The following is a 19383-nucleotide window of genomic DNA, read 5'->3' on the forward strand; positions in this document are numbered from 1 at the left end:
AATTTGGCAGATGCAACTTGCAGCCTTCACATAGCCCTACAGTCATTCCCACAAAGTTCCGACGATGGTCAGACGATGACCGAAACGGTCCACACCCCGTAAACCCTTGCCCCAGTTTCCACATAAGGATACCCTTCCCCTTCGTTTTTCCCCCCTCTCCCCACAACAAAATAATATATATATATTTATATATATATTATTAATAGACCCGGATTTCCAAACTTATTTCCCGTGTCTCAAGCACATCCCCATGTTCCCCCTCCCCCTATTTACATACAACCTTTCAGCAAGAGCTTGGATTTAGAAGGCATCTTTAAACCAAAAACAAGGTATGTACAAAATTTTTCCACATTTTTTATTCTGCCATAATTACCTTCTATACTCGCCCATAATGCCCTAAAGTATAAATATATATACCCTTTTTTGAGTTATGTTAGCCAATGAATTAAATATAAGGGATACTCCTAAACAAAAACAGGCTATAATATGATAATTTGCAACATGTCTATTTCAGTTTTTTCACACTTGTTATACACTAAACTTTTGTCTGAATGTACATGCTTATTTTGGCCATGTTTATCATTTTATGTGTTCATATGTGTTTAATGCTAACTATATTCCATATGATGATGATGATGTTAGTGCAGAGAGATGAAAGGTTGTATATTAGAGTGTGACGCTTTGGACAGCAATGATAAGTATGGGATAAACAGGAATAAACAATGCACTGCGTTGTGTGTATGTGCGCATGTGTGTGAATGTGCATGTGTGTGTTGCATAGTGTAGCAAAGGTTGCACATCGTATTGCTGCTATAATAAGAAGTACTCTAACATGCAAGGATAAGGAAGTGGTTGTGTCACTGTATAAGGCACTGGTCAGGCCACACTTGGACTATTGTACTCAGATCTGGTCACCTGGTTTTCAATGTGATGTGGAGACACTGGAGAGGGTCCAGAGATGGGTGACTAAGACAATATCAAGAGTTTGGAATGCTGGCTATGGAGAGAGGGATAAATGGGAATAAATGAAGAGATGTGGCTTGCAGAGTTTGGTGGATAGGAGGAAGTGAGGTGATATGATAGATTTGTTTAAGTTAGTGAGAGGATTTTATCAGATTGGCTGTTCTGGGAAGAACCAGAGGTCATTCCTGGAAGTTATGTAAAAGTGTGGTGAAGAAGGGTGTGAGGAGTAGATTTTTTACATGGAGAATTGTCAGTGAATGGAATGCATTGCCAGAATGTGTTGTTAATACAAGGAGTGTTAAGGACTGGAACAGTGAATGAAACCTCCCACAATGAGTCTGTTGACTCCATGGAGGGCAAGGCAGCAGGGGTAGATGATATTCGACCAGAAATGCTGAAGTATGGTGGTATAAGATTCATACAGTGGCTGCACTGCATAGTTCAGAAAGCCTGGACAGAGGGATGAATTCCCGATGATTGGAGTAGAGCTCTCATAGTACCCATATATAAAAAGGGAAATAAAACTGAATGTGAGAATTACAGAGGTATTTCCCTACTGAGTGTTCCTGGTAAGATTTATGCCAGTATACTTGAGAAACGGTTGAGAAGAATTGTGGAAGAAAAGCTTGGTGAAGAACAAGCTGGATTCAGGCCAAATAGAGGCTGTCAGGATCAGATCTTCACTTTATGACAAAGAGTCAAGAAAGCATGGGAATATAACAAAGATCTGTATTTAAGTTTTGTCGATTTAGAAAAAGCATATGACAAGGTGCCAAGAGAGAAGCTATTCAATACGCTGCAGTTATATGGTGTCAATGGGGCATTATATCAAGCAATACTTAGTCTTTATTTGAGTTGTAAGTCAGCAGTTAGAATTGAAGGAAGTACAGGAAGATGGTTTAATGTTAAATCTGGTGTGAGACAAGGATGTACATTATCCCCTCTGTTATTCATTATCTATATGGATCACATTATGAAGGAAAGTGGTATTAAACATGATATCAAAATTGGAGATGTGTTAATGTCAGCTCTTTGCTTTATGCGGATGATGTTATACTTCTAAATAAATCCACTACAAGTCTGCAAGATTCTCTGACTAAATTGAATAGCTGTTGTAATAGATATGGTATGAAGGTCAGCAATAAAAAGACAAAGACAATGAAAATAGGCAGAATTATTGAAAATGTCAACTGTGTTGTGAATGGAGAACCTGTGGAACAAGTGAAACATTTCAGCTACTTAGGCACGATTTTTACTGAAGATGGTAAATTAAATATAGAAATAGACAACAGAATCAACAAAGCTGGTATGGTAGGAAGTCAACTGAATAAATTCATATGGAATAAGAGAGAAATTAGTCGGAACACTAAATTAGCTGTATACAAGACAGTGTTCAAACCAGTTTTAACTTATGGATCTGAGAGCTGGGTCAGAAGTAAAACACTTGACCAAAGACTAGAGACTGCAGATATGAGAGTCCTGAGAAAGATTATAGGCGTGAACAGATGGCATCAATGGCAATATCGTATTAAAAACGAGGATATTAGGAAAGAACTTGACAATGTCAACATCCAGGAATGCGTTAGCAGAGCTAATCTCAGGTGGTATGGTCACTTAAACAGATTAGCAAAACAAGTGTTCTCTGCCAGGTTGGCAGCAAAACGACCCAGAAGAAGACCAAGATATAGGTGGATTGATACGGTACAAAGTGCCTTAGACGATAAAAATATAAGATCTGATAATGTTAGAGTCTTGACAACTAACAGACTGATTTGGAGGAAAATTGTAGATAGGAAGTTAGTAATGATGTAATTTTTTTCATGTGGTACTATCATATCCTGTACACCCCTTGAGGGTACATGGCAGGAATTTGATGATGATGATGATGATGATATATATATATAAATATATATATAAATGATAGGATATCAAGAATAAATGAAATGAGTTTGTGTGTGTGCCACCACCCCTCTCTCTCTTAAGATTATTAATATCAATGAAATGTGATTGACAGAAGATGATATCCTGACAGGAATAAACCCTGCTGGGGTTGAAAAAAATTGGGAAGAGAAATTCACTGATGGCTTTGAGAGTGTGTATAGTGCAAGGTACAGTGTGCAAAGGAAGATGAAATGAGAAATATCTAGGTAAATTAGTTTTGAAAAACATAAAAGCAGTGATCATTAAGAGATCTCAACTATAGTAATATAGAATGGATAGAGGGGAAAAAAAGCATATACTGTATGATAGATTGGCAGCACTAGGAATCTTAGGTATGCCATCTGCATAGCTCCATGAATAGGAAGAGGGGGTCATATATAATAAATAATAACATACACATCCTAAGTAGTGTGCTTTTGCATTATGAGATAATTGAAGCAACTACTACTAAAACTTGTACTAAAACAGCTGCTCTCATTATGCAATTACTAGTCATGTAGATACTTCACATGTAAATGTCTACTGTTTTTGCTTACACTTGTGTAAAATATACATAGAAACAAGAGCATTTGCTACAACTATATCGGTTCTCAAGTATAGTAAAAATATAATAAATACCATTTTGCTATTTATATATGAGAAATATATGGCCTGCTATCAAGTAACTCTAGTATCTCTATGGATATAATTTCCCAATGATGAGACCTTACCTTATCTTCATAAAGATTGAAATCACTGTGGAGATTGCTATTTCCATAGCAATATGTAGGAAAATCTCTACATCCCAAAAAGAATGCACTATATTATGGGTAGAGCACCTCATAATGAAGTCGTCTTCTTTTGTTATGCTAGTAGCCCTAGTAGCCCATTGTGAAGCTGCTTCATATGTAGATGCTTACTGTTTGCTTAAATTATGATAAAATATGATGAAAATGAAAATATAATTTTTAGTCTACTGCAATATAAAACCCAAATATTTTCCCCAAAAGAGGATGTATCATACTAACTAAGCAGTGAGACCACATGAGATTCTGCTATGTTTTAAAGGAGTACACTACAGAATTAATAGCAACTTGATAAAGCTGTTTAACATCTTGATATTCACCTGGGTCTCCAAAGGAATGGAAAGAATGCAAGACAGTGCAACTGTATAGAAATAATGCAAAATCAGAAGCATTATATTACAAACTAGTTTTCATTTTAAGAGTGGCAGTTAAGATTCTAGAAAAGCTACTCAGGTCCATGATATTGGATAGGGCAGATTAAGGATCCTATGAAGACATTCTTTTTTTATCTACTAATATTTACATTTTATAATAAGGTGATGAAGATAAGACGGTGAATAAGTGAACAATTTCCTCGTGATAAATTATTGCTGAAACAAATGGGACTAGATAATTATAATTATTATTATATGATACCTCCATAGAATCATCGTGGGAAGATGATTTGGTCACTCCACACAACCTGCTATTTTGATAGCACATAAGATTAATAAATATTTGTCAGATGGCTAGTTTTCTAAGAGTTATATGTAGAGGTGCAGTGTATGTTGCAGAGAAGAAGGGAATTATGTGAAATATCAGGGAATTCTATCTTTTGGCTGCTACTGTTCGACTTATATTTTAGTAAATACCATATGTAATTTTGAAAAGAGATATGCAGTTTAGTGTAAAACTGATAGAGTTATCATGAATAAATCTGATGCAGCTCCTTCAATAGTATATACTGGTAATATTAATAGGTAAATGGAGAGATCATACCTAAACATAAGGGATCTAATGTTGGATCCATCAATATTATATAATTTCCATTAGTATTTCATAATTTCATGAAATACTACTACTACTAGAAATGTATTTACAGGAGGTAGAGAAGGCCAGAGGATCATGGCAAGAGAGAGAGAGAGAGAGAGAGAGAAGACCACAGAGAGCATAGGATTAATACAATAGTGTGAATTCAGAAAACTGGCAAATAATATTTGATCAGATCATATCTACTAGATACAGATTTGGTCATATGGATTTTGAGGAGTTAAAAATATCTGACAAAGATTCAGATAAAAGTGAAAAAACAAATATTAGAATATCACTTTGTGGGATGATGGCTATGAGAACAGACTATAAATTAAAGATGCTAAGAAATCATATTCTTGGTTTAATCCTTTATCCAAGTGTAAGCAAACAAAGTTTGCATGTGAAGTAACTCAACAACTGGGAAACTCATATACAGAGACTAATGACTTCCCATCTCTTGCCTTAGTATCCCATAATGTAAAGCACATATCCTTGCAGGCATGTATAATGCTATGCATTATGGGAAGGGTCACTACCGAGACTGGTTTCAACCTTGATTGAGGTCTCATCACTGGGAGCCAGACCCAGAAGTGATACCAAGGTTGAAGTAAAGCACATGTCCACAAGGATATGTGCTTTGCATTATGGGATACTAAGGCAAGTGATGTGAAGTCATTAGCCATGATGTTACTTCATGGCAATACTTCATCGCCAAAATTGTGAAGACAACACAAAGGCTTCTGGGAATGATGCGGAGGACATTGACATGTAGAAGTGGGGATATTCTTGTTCCGTTGTATAAGGCTTTGATTAGGCCACATATGCACTATTGTGCCCAGATGTGGTCACCGGGTTTTCAGAAGGATGAAGAGATGTTGGAAAGGGTCCAAAGGCAACTGACTAAGGTAGTTTCTGACCTCTGGAATGTCGAGTATGAGGAAAGATTGAGAAGATGTAATTTGCAGAGTAGTCTGGTGGACAGGAGGAAGAGGGGAGATATGATAGAGACCTATAAGTTGGTAAGGGGTTGTTATAGGATCAATGGTGGAGAAGTTCTACAGAGAATAGTGGGAGATCAGGGGAGAACCAGAGGTCATCCCTGGAAACTGTATAAAGAGGGTGTGAGAGGCAGGTTTTTTTTGTGCAGAGTTGTGAATGATTGGAATGCCTTGCCTGAGAGTGTGGTGTCTGCAAGGAGTTTGAATGTGTTTAAGACATGGTATGATGAGGTGTGTGTGTGTGTGTGAGAGAGAGAGAGAGAGAGAGAGATGAGGGGACCTCCCAGATGAGTCTTTGACTCCATGAGGTCTTGGGGTAATAATAATAATAATAATAATAATAATAATGTGCAAACTTTGTTTGCTTACACTTGGATAAAGGATTAAACCAAGAATATAATTTCTTGGCATCTTTAATTTACAGTATAGCGAAGTGGAAAAACTTTCAACATGAGAAAAGCCTGATGAACTGAAATATGAAGAGTGGTGAATAAAAGAAAGGTGATTTGATTGAGATAACCAAATTGTTGAGAATAGTTTACAGACAAATACTGGAGAAATTTTTCAAAAGGAACAGGAGGCAAAGAAAGAGATCATTGTTAGAAATTTACATAGGTGTGATTGAGCAATTGATGGGGAATAATTTTTTTGTATGGCAAACAGTAAGTGAGTAAAGTGCTTTGCTTGAAAGGTAAGGCAAAGAAACCTTTGTGAATTAGTTTCCATTAGTATTACCATTATTTTTGCATCAGAAACAGTTTATCACAAAGTTTCAAAGGACTGCCAAAGTTATTAAAGATTCCACCTCTCACATCAGATTTAAAAACTATTTTACTTTATTTGATAATACTGACTAAATGTACAATAAAATTCTGTATCACAAAACAAATCTGAAGCCTTTCCTTCCTAATATTTGCTAATTATTGTCTCAGGATATTATTTCAGTTAGCAAATTTTACAAACAAATACTTTTTATTACCTGTAGCTGGTTGAATAACTTCAATATGATGTGTAGCATCAATTGCTTCAGTTCTCTCTCCATTAATAAAATTGAATGGTCCTGACATTGTAGAATACCTTTTGGCAGTTTTTGGATACACTAATTTGTTTCCTATATGTTTCAAAATTGTATGCATCGACATTTACCTAAAAAATAGAGTGAAAATAATAATTAGTCAAACAGCTATCAAACTATAATATAAGCATCATATTTGGCTTATTAATTTGCATTTAGGTATCCAATTTCTTCTTGGAATACTCAATTACTGCCCAAATATCTCAAGACTATCTTCCTTCCGTCTGTATATCAATGATTTTTTTTTATGAATACAAATCATAATCAAATCTTTGCTCATGATATCCTGACATTCCTTCCAGTATCAGAAATCTTGACACATAAAAGCAAAACAAAATATCATGAAAATCTATAAACTAGTATTTAATTCACTTCACATTAGTCTCCAACTAGGAAAGGATAATCTAGTTGAAATCACTCTAAAACTCAATCCACATTTCCTCACTTCCCACAAAACAAAATCCACCACTCTTACAATACTATCAAAGCTTTCCAATCAAGAAAAAAGTGACTTACTTTATTCAACAGAGCAATAACCATACTTATTAATGCTTCCCTGTGCTAGTTACGAGGTCAAGCAACCAATGTATTTGCCTCAACGTGTTAAGCTTAAAGTACCTGGATAGAATTCACAACTTAAAAGTATTACAAAATGATGTGTTGGCCACTGCTAAGCTGAAAAAAAATTCAGTTATCCGATGAGACAATACAAGGTTGGGGGGGTGGGGGTAAAAGAATATTGAGCAACAGCAGGTACATTCAAGATGTTTCATGTCTGAGGTAATGTTCAGTCTAGAAATGAATCGACCCCCCCCCTTTACTCACTTCATTCTGTTCTTTAAATAAATGCAATGCATAAGTGTATACCAAGAGTTATGTAAATAAAGAGTAGGAGTGGGATGGATGAACAGTGAACTCAAGCAAGCAGTGTGAAAAAGAGAATGTTATGGAGGAGATACAAGACAATTTTTAGTGAACAGATATGTGAAGAATATAAACTGCAAGCCAGAAAGGTGAAAGGCATGGTAAAAAAGTACAGTATAAGAAGAGATTGGCCAGTCAGATCAAAAATAATCCAATGGAATGCTTCTGCTATACGACAGGCAAGGGGGAAGAATAATTATGGAAGGATGATACTAGTAGATAGTTATGGCAACAAAGTAACCATAGCAAAGGACATTGTTGAGTTATTTAATGAACACGTTATCAGTAGTATACATCACGCTGGTAAAAAGTTGGTCGATTGGTAGAGCCTCTGCTACTAATGGCTCACGAAACAAGTTAAGCAAGTTTGAGTGTGGTTAGTAGTTGGAAGGGATTCAATCATTCCATGCTGTTGGGACACTCTCCCTTGATGAGTCTTTGGGCTCCCTGGATGTGTCACATAATAATAATAATAATAAATGATGCTATGTAACATGCAGAAGGGAGGCAAATATTACGGGAATTAGAGGTGTAGCAAGTGTTGCTTGGGTTAGATGTAACATCTAACCCAAGCAACACTTGCTTGGGTTAGATGTTAGATGTATATACAGCAATATTCTTAGATATGTAAATACATTTGATAGATTACCAGATGACAAGTTAGTGTGTAAGGTTGCAGGAATGGATGACATATCACACATATTTTTAAAGAATGTGCAAACGAGTTAGCTATGCCCTTGACCTGGTTATTTAAGTCTTGCAGTAGGAAAAGTTCCTAAGGAATGGAAAAAAGGCAAAACAATATAGTACCACTCCACAAGCACAGTTCTAGGATAGAAGTTTCCAATTATATCTGCAATCTGTATATCTGCAGTTGTAATGAAGGTATGCGCAATTGATTAGGAAAAAAATACAGAATTGATGGGCATTCTCTATGATGGTCAGCATGAATTGTGAAGGGCAGATCTTGACTTAACAATCTGCTTACATTTTATGATAAAATTATGAATGTGTTGGGTAAGGGAGATTTATATACAGCAATATTCTTAGATATGTAAATACATTTGATAGATTACCAGATGACAAGTTAGTGTGTAAGCTGCAGAAGATGGGATTGATAACAGAATGGTTAGATAGACTGAAGCAGGTTTTTTGAATGATACCAGCAATTTATACATGATGGAAAAGTGCCTCAGAAAAGAAAGGTGACCAGTGGCAAGCAGTTCTGTTCTTGGCCCCTACTGTTTAAACTTAGTTGCTAATGACATGTCATGTGGATTACTGCAGATCTTCAAATGTTTGTTGACGACTAATGATGCAAAGTTATATGATATTATCAAGAGTCTTGCTGATCATAATTCTCTACAGGAAGATATGAAAAATATTTAGCTTGAACAAATGAGTGGGGGTTTGTAGTTTTAATATTAAGAAATGCAAGGTGCTACACTTTGGGGTGCAGAGATATCAAGCTGCATATTGCATTGGTGGGGCTGTGCTTCAGGAACTGGATGAGATTTAGTATCTTAGGGTAATGGTTGACAATGGACTAAAGTTTTAAGGATATGCTGAAAGTGTTGTGAAGACTGCAAATTATATTGCTGTTATGATAAGAAGTACATCAAAATGTATGGATAAGGATGCAGTGGTGGTGCCTTTGAATAAGTCATTGGTCAAACTACATGGACTATTGTATTAAAATTTCGTCACCTAGTTTTCATTGCGATATAAAAATACAAGAGAGGATCAAGAGACAAATGACCAAAGTGCTATCAGTACTCTGGAATATTGGCTATGCAGAGTGGTTGAGGGAATGTAGATTGCATCACTTCCATCACTGGAAGTTGTGTACAGATGCAGTAGCGAGGGGTGTAAGGAGTAGTTTTTTTACAGAAAGAGTGGCTGGTGAGTGGAACAGATTGCCAGAATGCATTGTGAATGCAGGGAGTGTAAATGATTTCAAAGTTCAATATGACAGACATGTTGTGGACCTCTCGAAATGAGCCCCCTGACCCCAAGAAGGTTACTGCAATAATAAGATATATTATTATTATTATTATTCAGGCTTCCATGGAGTCAAAAGACTCATCGTGGGAGGTCCTTCCTAAGAACATAAAGTCTGTCAAGACTCATCGAGGGGAGGTCCCCCCTAAGAAACACAAAGTCTATCATACCACTCATTAAACTCATTCACCGTTCTCGTTCTCACCACTCCATCAGGCAATGCATTCCATGGTTCAACCACCCTCCATACAAAGAAACCACTCCTCACCCTCTTGCTCACAGTTTCCTTTCATAACTTCCAGGTATAGCCTCTTGTCATCACTCCTTCCCGCTGTTCAACAAAGCAAAAGAACTCCCCAGTGTCAACCCTGTAACCACCTCTCAACAGTTTAAAAGTCTCAATCATATCACCTCTCCTTCTTCTATCCACCAAACTCTCAAGTCCACATTCCCTCAGCCGATCCTCATAACTATCATTGTACAGTGCTGAAACCATCTTTGTTATCTGCCTTTGTACCTTTTCCACAGTTAATTTATCCCCTTCAAATCCTGGGGACCAAAGCTGAGAACAATAGTCCAAGTGTGGTCTGATCAGGGTCTTATACAACGGAATGATAACTGTTTTATCTCTGCAGGTCAGCTTCCAATCTGTTCCAATAATGAGAAGGACGCTGAGAAGGTCAGCGTCCTTCTCATTATTACAGCAATCCTCTGTGTTACCTTCACCACCTTTGCAATATGTCCCCTAAATTTCAGGTTTCTATCAATCATCAACCTCAGATCTCTTGTCTCCCCTACTTCCTCCAGTATAACTCCTCAAACAGAGTATGCAGCATCCCATCGATGTTTCCCAAACCTCAAGACCTTACATTTTGCTACATTAAACTGATACCCCCATTCATTTGCCCATCTATTTAGCTTATTCAAATTCTCTTGCAGGGCTACCACATCTGCACTATTACTAATAATCCTTCCCAGCTTCGCATCATCCGCAAACAACTGAATATCCCCTTGCAATGTCATTGACATAAAGGTTAAACAATATAGGTCCTAGTACTGAGCCCTGTGGGACTCCACTTGTAACCCTCTGCCTCCTTGAAACTGCTCCACCATATTGAAACTGGATTCAGGATTGTCTGTCTGATAGGTATCAGAGAGTCAATCCTGAATCCAGTTGACCAATCTGACATCCAGACCCATGTGCTGCAACTTAAATATCAGCTTATCATGTGGCCTTAGACTTAGTGAAGGTCAAATGCCTTCACCAAGTCTAAGAAAATTGCAGTATATGCCTTTCTCTCATCTAATGTTCTTGTAACTTTATTATAAAAGGCTAGCATATTGCTAAAACAAGAGCGCCCTTTCACAAATCCATGTTGACTCTCACAGATAACATTACCCTCATCTGCCCCAATGCTGTATATGGTCCCTCACTACTTTCCCCAAGATCTTAACAACTACTGATGACACACAAATTGGCCTATAATTAGACACTTCCAGTCTGTTACCACCCTTATGCAATGGCACTATCTTACTTCCTTCCATTCCCTGGGCACCTTTCCTGCAGCCAGACTTTCATTGAAAAGCCAGGTTAAAGGCACTGCCAGTTCCCTAGCACATTCTCTCAAAACTTGTGGTGAAATACCATTCAGTCTCAAAGCTTTACTGACATCCAGAGTACTCAGTATCTGAAACACACTCTCCTCCTGTACCTCGAACCTGCCCTATCCCTCTAGCATTAAAACTGACTCCTCTAGGATGAAATACTCCAATAAAGCATTCATTGAACAATTCCACTATGTCCTCTGCATCAGTCACTCTAATCCCATTTTGTGCCACATTATCATTCCACAATGACACATTTATTATGTATTATTAGCTTAGTTTATTTTTAGGTTATTTATTAGCAGTAATGGTGAGTTGTATATGTTACCGCTAAAGTGCAGAAATCAGTTATTCTGCAGATTATATAAGTATTGTGCAGATTAACTACGGTGATCCGTTAATGTGCGGAAAATTGTTTCATTTTTCAAATTACCTAGGTAATCTGCACATTACCTACTAGGCACTCGTTAAAGTGAAAATAAGATCTTTGCTGGAACAACAGCAACGTTTCTGTATGTTTAAATTAAGATAATGTTATTTATTTATTTTTTGATATCTAAAGAATATCTAAAGTTAATACAATCAAACAATCAACAAATTAGTTGATAGAATCAATCATCAATCAATTAATATAATACAAGGAATCAAACGGTTTAAAATATTATTACAATTAAGAAAAAAAAACATATGATAAAATTATGTTTACTTATTAAAAAAACAAACTAAAAGTGGAGGGAGAGGGGGGAAGGAGTAGGGAAAGGAAATGAGAGAAACAAACTTTTGAAATTTAACGATACGGAAGCCGTTAATGTGCACATTACCTAGGTAAAATGCGGAAAACTCTTGATTCTGCACGTTAACGGAGCAAATCAGTTAATCTGCAGATTAGCTAGGTAATGTGCACATTAACTGTTTTCGCACTTTAGCGGTAACATATACACCTTGAATGAAAAAGAGAACATTTGGTGTAAAGGGGACAATTAATGATATCAAACAGGAATTTTAGATGAAAAGGAGGTTATAGGGTATAAGGAGAGAGGCGGAATGCAGTTGTATGAGGAATATAAGACTCAGGCTAGGAAAGTGACTAGTATGGTAGGAAAGGCAAAACTTGAATATTAGAAGGGATTAGCCCTGAGATCCAAGGACAATCCAAAGGAATTCTTTCGTCATGTAGCCAGGAGGAGGAATGATTGTGGAAGAATGACATTGTTAGATAAAAATGGGAGTATGATGACTGCAGAAGACATAGTGGAGTTGTTTAATGATCACTTTACTGGAGTATCTCATAATGGAAAAAAGGATTTTATTACCAGAGGGATGTGTTCTGATCTTAAAAACTACATATACAGCACTCATATGACCTACTATGGAATATACCTCATCAATCTGGGCTCCAGCTTCTACTAGCTCAAAAGAAAAACTTGACAGAGTACAATCAAGAGTAGCAAAAATTATTATAGGTGCAGTCTCAACCATGAATAATTTAAAAGCTCAACGAGGGTGTGGGTTTCACATACCAGAAGACAAAAGAAAACTCTCTACAGTTAAATTCACTAGGAGAATCAAGAGCCTACAACAGGATCACATCCTCAGGACTTTTGATGCCTGGACAAGAAAATCTAAACTAAAGAGATCATCTACTTAAAAATACGATAGTGAAATTAGAAAACCGATCGACTTAGAGCACCTGTCCATTGAAATAAGCAAAGAGCCATTCTTTTTCACTATTCTACCAAAAAACATAATGATAAACTTAAATCTCCTAAAACCTTGTTCAAAAAAGATTCAGAGCAAGAAAATAAAAGAAAAGGATTTGACGCTATACATCGTCATTTAAATAATCTAAACCATGTCACTGCCAACATTGATAGATCATTTAAACAATCATAGAAATATATCATAGAAACAATGGCATTTATATGCTTTATACTAATGCCAGGGGTATCCGGAATAAGGGAGAGGAATTGATGGTGCAGATAGTATAAATTTTCCTTGGTCACTTCAACAGTTCCGTATTAGAATAATGATACTTATTACAGACAAATTTTAGTTAACATTAGATATATTTTACAGTACCTTCCTTTCTTGAGTTTTTCATATGGGCCTTTACCTTTTTCTGATTGAACTAGCTTGGTATAATCTCTCTGATAATCTGCTACTCCTACATTCCTTTTGGAGTTGAACTATGCTTACACGGTCTTAAACTTTCGTAATTCAGGACACAGTTTGAATCATCTATATGATGGCTGTGCGACTCGCGACGTGGATACTGATATCTTTATAGCTTTCCCTTTCTCGTGGTTGTCACTGAAGTTGAAACACAAAGAATATGTTTCCTTTTCTTTGACTCTATGGCATTCTTCGCTTCTTACATAGGAAATCCAGAATCGAAATCCCGCTCACTTTTGTTTCCATGTTGTGACGACGGAGATATAACCCCAATCTCCATTCAGGAAAACCGCGTGAAACCTATGCCACCGAGCTCGTAAAGAACTCCTCGGGAACAGAACCAAAACAAAAACCAAAAAGCCTTATGGGAGGGGTTTCCAACCCTTTTATACTTGCTCTCCTAACGGCACCCTCTTTAACTTCTTTTCTCCACCCCCTACTTGTTTTTACTTCATCGACCAATTAGGGTGGCGTTTTTTTTTTCTGCCAAACATCCTTTGGTCGGCGAGCCAAACGATGTCTCAATCCGGGAATCGGCCCTGAGCGATAGTCTGTTGTTTTTCTTCCGCTAGCCTCTAACTTAATCCCCTTTCCAAATTTTTTCTATGAATTCACTTAATATTTTAATCTCTAGCCTCTCACATACCATCTCTTATGACTAATCCTTTTCTGTCTTATTTAGTTAAATTTTCTCTTTTAAATCATATCACAATATTAATATATTCTCTCTTTTGTTAGTTAGTTTAACAAACACCTTTATTTTTTATATATTTTATTGGATGCAAGAATCTTTCTTTTTCTTTTAATTAATTCAACTATTATCTTTTATGCAGGGTTTTTAATTTATTTTATTTATTCTTCATGTTACACCATGATAGTTGAGAATTCTACATTCATAAGATATCAGGTGTAACACTAGCGTGGTAAGGAAAGCAAAACTGGAATATGAGAGGAGATTGGCCCTAAGATCCAAAGAAAATCCTAGGGAATTTTTTAGCTATGTGGCCAGTAGGAGGAGAAATGATTGTGGGATAAAAATGGGAATAGAGTGACTGATGCAAAGGACATAGTGGAATTGTTCAATGAATGCTTTATTGGAGTATTTCATCCTAGAGGAGTCAGTTTTAATGCTAGAGTTTTGAGAGAATGTGCTAGGGAACTGACAGTGCCTTTAACCTGGCTTTTAATGAAAGTCTGGCAGCAGGAAAGGGTGCCCAGGGAATGGAAGGAAGGTAAGATAGTGCCATTGCATAAGGGTGGTAACAGACTGGAAGTGTCTAATTATAGGTCAGTCTGTGTGTCATCAGTAGTTGTTAAGATCTTGGAGAAAGTAGTGAGGGACCATATACAGCATTGGGCAGATGAGAGTAATGTTATCTGTGAGAGCCAACATGGATTTGTGAAAGGGCGCTCTTGTTTTAGCAATATGCTAGCCTTTTATAATAAAGTTACAAGAACATTAGATGAGGGAAAGGCATATGCTGCAATTTTCTTAGACTTAGCGAAGGCATTTGACAGGGTGCCACATGATAAGCTGATATTTAAGTTGCAGCACATGAGTCTGGATGTCAGATTGGTCAACTGGATTCAGGATTGCCTCTCTGATACCTATGAGACAGCCAATCCTGAATCCAGTTTCAATATGGTGGAGCAGTTTCAAGGAGGCAGAGGATTACAAGTGAGGTCCCACAGGGCTCAGTACTAGGACCTATATTGTTTAACCTTTATATCAATGACATTGCAAGAGGATATTCAGTTGTTTGTGGATGATGCGAAGCTGGGAAGGATTATTAGTAATAGTGCAGATGTGGTAGCCCTGCAAGAGGATTTAAATAAGCTAGATAGATGGGCAAATGAATGGGGGTTTCAGTTTAATGTAGCAAAATGTAAGGTCTTGAGGTTTGGGAAACATCGATGGGATGCTGCATACTCTATGGGAAGAGTTATACTGGAGGAAGTAGGGGAGACAAGAGATCTGGGGTTGATGATTGACAGAAACCTGAAGTTTAGGGGACATATTGTAAAGGTGGTGAAGGTAACACAGAGGATTGCCGCAATTATGAGAAGGACACTGACCTGCAGAGATAAGAGGGTTATCATTCTGTTGTATAAGTCTCTGATCAGACCACACTTGGACTATTGTTCTCAGATTTGGTCCCCAGGATTTGAAGGGGATAAATTAACTGTGGAAAGGACAAAGACAGATGACAAAGATGGTTTCAGGACTGTACAAGGATAGTTATGAGGATCAGCTGAGGGAATGTGGACTGCAGAGTTTGGTGGAATAGAAGAAGGAGAGGTGATATGATTGAGACTTTTAAACTGTTGAGAGGTGGTTACAGAGTTAACACTGGGGAGTTCTTTCGCTTGGTTGAACAGCAGGAAGGAGTGATGACAAGAGGCCATCCCTGGAAGTTCCGAAAGGAAACTGTGAACAAGAGGGAAAGGAGTGGTTTCTTTGCGTGGAGGGTGGTTGAACCGTGGAATGCATTGCCTGATGGAGTGGTGGGAGCGAGAACGGTCAATGAGTTTAAAGAGTGGTATGATAGACTTTGTGTTTCTTAGGGGGGACCTCCCCTCGATGAGTCTTGACAGACTTTATGTTCTTAGGAAGGACCTCCCACGATGAGTCTTTTGACTCCATGGAGGCCTGAATAATAATAATAATAATAATAATAATAATAATTTGATGAAGCACTAAACCAATGAGGTTCAGGGGGTTTTCTAACTCTACCTGGAAGCAAGGAAACACAAATCAAAACCACAGCTGGCAAAATAGCTTCTAACTTCACTTGTGAATTAACAGCCATACAAACAGCTCTCAAGTTCTATCTCTGAAATCCAGTAATAAATATTACAGAAGGAATAACTATCTACAGCAACTCAAAATCTGTGCCTGAGACATTAAAAAATGGAAAAACAAAACTCACAGAAAATTCATGTACTACTAACAACTTTAAATTAACTGTACACTGCAATGGATACCAGCCCATGTAAATATTGAAGGCAATGAAAGAGCAGACATACTAGCCAAAGAAGCAAGATACTTATTACCTCAAAAATTACACCCACTATCACTAACTGATCTAACTTTGTCATCAAAATAAGATTGGTAAAACAAACTATCAAGAAGAAGAATGAAATCAGTGCAATTAATGAAAATAGAGAAATAACCACAATCATCAACAGGCTAAGGACGGAACCTTTTAAAGGCATGAAAATAAATCTACAGATTTATTTATTAATAAATTGGTTACTAATTAGGAAAAAAATAATTTTTTTTAAATTATTTTGTATAGGCAGCACCCCCACTTAAAACTTCATGGGCTGCCACTGTTTGAGACGCTTACTAAGAATACCATGGACTGCAAAGTAAACCATTAAATCAGTGACAGACAGAATAAAGCCAAATTGCTCCCTCGAAGCTATAATCATCAAGCAAAAATTGTCATACTTTGGACATATTATGCGAGCAAACAACAGTCTGGAGAAGATGATGATGATGCTTGCTAAAGTTGATGGAAGCAGGAGAAGAGGAAGACCAAGAATTAGATGGGTGGATGGAGTTAAAGAAGCAACTGTAATGTGCCTAGAAATTCTGAAAGATATGGCTAGGGACAGATCTGAACGGAGAGCATGCGTGCACGCACACACACACACACAACAATGGATGTCTTAAACAACCTCTTGTCCTCCTCCTATCTACAAAACACTGCAAGACTACATTCCCTCAGGCTACCTTCATAGTTAACATTCTAAAATCCTCATATCAATGCTGTTATCCTCCTCTGTACTCTTTCTAAATGTTCCTGATATCTCAACATCCAGTGACCATATTTGTAAACCACCACATCCATATCTCTGCTGGTCAATATCCTTTTTCACCAGGAGAGATATGATATGCATTTAAAAATAGTGTCTAAATTGGTCATCCTTTGATGAGTCCTTGGAATAGGTGAAGATGTATTCATATAATAATAAAAATAATAACAATAATCATAATATTACTATTACTATTATTACTATTATTACGGGCAACTCCAGGGAGTCATTAGACTCATCGAGGGAGGCCCCAAATCATATTCATCACAACTATTTGACATTCATACAGTATCTATCATACCTCGCCTTAAACTCATTCACTGTCACAGCATCCACCACAGACTCAGGGAGCGCATTCCACTCATTCACTACTCTAAAGGTAAAGAACCCAGCTCTAACACCTTTACTAACCACACTTTTGCCCAGTTTCCATGGATGTCCCCTAGTCCTCCCACAACCAGCCCTGTTCTCAAAAATATCTTCTGAATTAATTTTATAGAAACCCTTCAGTAATTTGAATGTCTCAATCATATCTCCCCTCCTCCGCCTATCAACCAATTTTTGCAACCCACAAATCCTCAACCTGTTCTCATACGGTTCATTCCACAGACCTGCTATCATCTTGGTCACTCGCCTCTAGATCCTCTCCACCTCCTCCCCATCAAGAAGAAACCTAGGTGACCAAATCTGAGCACAGTAGTCTAGATGGGGTCTTATCAAGGCTCGATACAGAGGAACAATATTTCAGCAATTTGTGATCTTCAATCTGCTATGGCTTATACTCTTTTGTACAAAGACTCCAAATATTTTTATCATAATTTTTACTTTTATTAAATATGCCAGCCTGGTTGGCTGAGTGATTAGCATAACCTGCTCTTCAGCCAAAAAGGCTGCGGGTTCGAATCTCACTGTGGGCATGGATGTTTGTGATTGTCTGTGAAAATACCAGTGGTGGTGGTAGATGATGATGACAGTCGTGGTTCATTGTAGTTGGTGGAATGAGTGGTGGAGACAGAGTTGTAGAACAGGTGCCCTCCCTCAATGAGTCTCTTTGACTCCCTGGAGGTGTCACACAGTAATAATAGTAATAAATATTATTCCATAAAATATTTGAATTCTGAAACAGTCCTCTGTGTGCATGAGAGACTTGCACAATTACTGCAATGTGTCCCCCAAACTACAAAATTTTATTAGCAATTATCCTCAGTCCCCTCACATCCTTAATGTGACATTATAACTTCTGCTCCTGTCACCAAACTAGCTCAGTGAAGTACTCCTAATGTGACATCTGCAAACAATCGAATTTATACTCAAGCAAGATCTGAGGATCTATCAAATCCGTTAAGTATATTAGCAACATCAATTAAGCAGAGGTCCTAGGAAAGTAACCATACACAACTCATCACTTTCCTATGCACAACTCACTGATAATCTATAAGTCATTTAAATTGTCTTCTAAATTTCAATACTAGTTTGTTATGCTGTATTCTATCAAATCCTTTGCAAAATACAGAAAAATACATTTTCATACATTTTCCTGTATCCACTGCAGTTCTTCCTATTATACGTGACTAAATTACTGAGATAAAACATGACAATTCTGACAACACAGATTTTTATGTTCATCAATGCCAGCGTGGTTGGCCGAGTGGTTAGCATATCTGCTCTCAAGCCAAAAAGGTGGCGGGTTCGAATTCTGCCTTGGGCATGGATGTTTGTGTCTGTCTCTGAAAATACTAGTAGTGGTAGTCGGCAGAAGGTGCCGTTGGCGTAGATGATGAAAGTAATTGGTGGAGACAGGAGTTGTGGAGTAGGCACCCTCCCTCGATGAGTCTTTGGACTCCCTGAAAGTGTCATGTAATAATAATAATAATAATAATAATAATCAATGAAATCATTTATTCTGACTCTAAGCAACCTCTCCAACACCTTCATTACTTCTAAAACAAACTAGCTGAAGACTTGTCACTGTTTTGGATCCCCCCCCCCCATTTATAAAGTGGCACTGTATTCTCAGTAAACATCCCAGGACATGGACGTCTGCAGAGGGGGGAAAACAGGGCACTTGTCCCCTTGGTTCTACTTG

At 37.4% G+C, this 19383-nt stretch overlaps 1 protein-coding gene across 2 annotated transcripts in view; it reads right to left on the reverse strand.

Moving 5' to 3' along the window:
* Positions 1 to 19383, reverse strand: part of LOC150094541 (4-trimethylaminobutyraldehyde dehydrogenase A-like) — a 149823-nt gene that overhangs the window by 121402 nt on the left and 9038 nt on the right. For both annotated transcript variants that reach the window (XM_090412176.1, XM_090412175.1), the window contains exon 2: positions 6678 to 6844. In XM_090412176.1, coding sequence (XP_090268302.1) covers positions 6678 to 6840 — 163 coding nt within the window. In that variant the 5' untranslated portion in view covers positions 6841 to 6844. The remainder of the gene's footprint in view (positions 1 to 6677; positions 6845 to 19383) is intronic.

Source organism: Typopeltis vanoorti, chromosome 22, assembly GCF_054136105.1.
Source record: "Typopeltis vanoorti isolate ZY-2024b chromosome 22, IOZ_Tvanoo_1.0, whole genome shotgun sequence".
In the NCBI taxonomy this organism is placed as follows: Eukaryota; Metazoa; Arthropoda; class Arachnida; order Uropygi; family Thelyphonidae; genus Typopeltis; species Typopeltis vanoorti.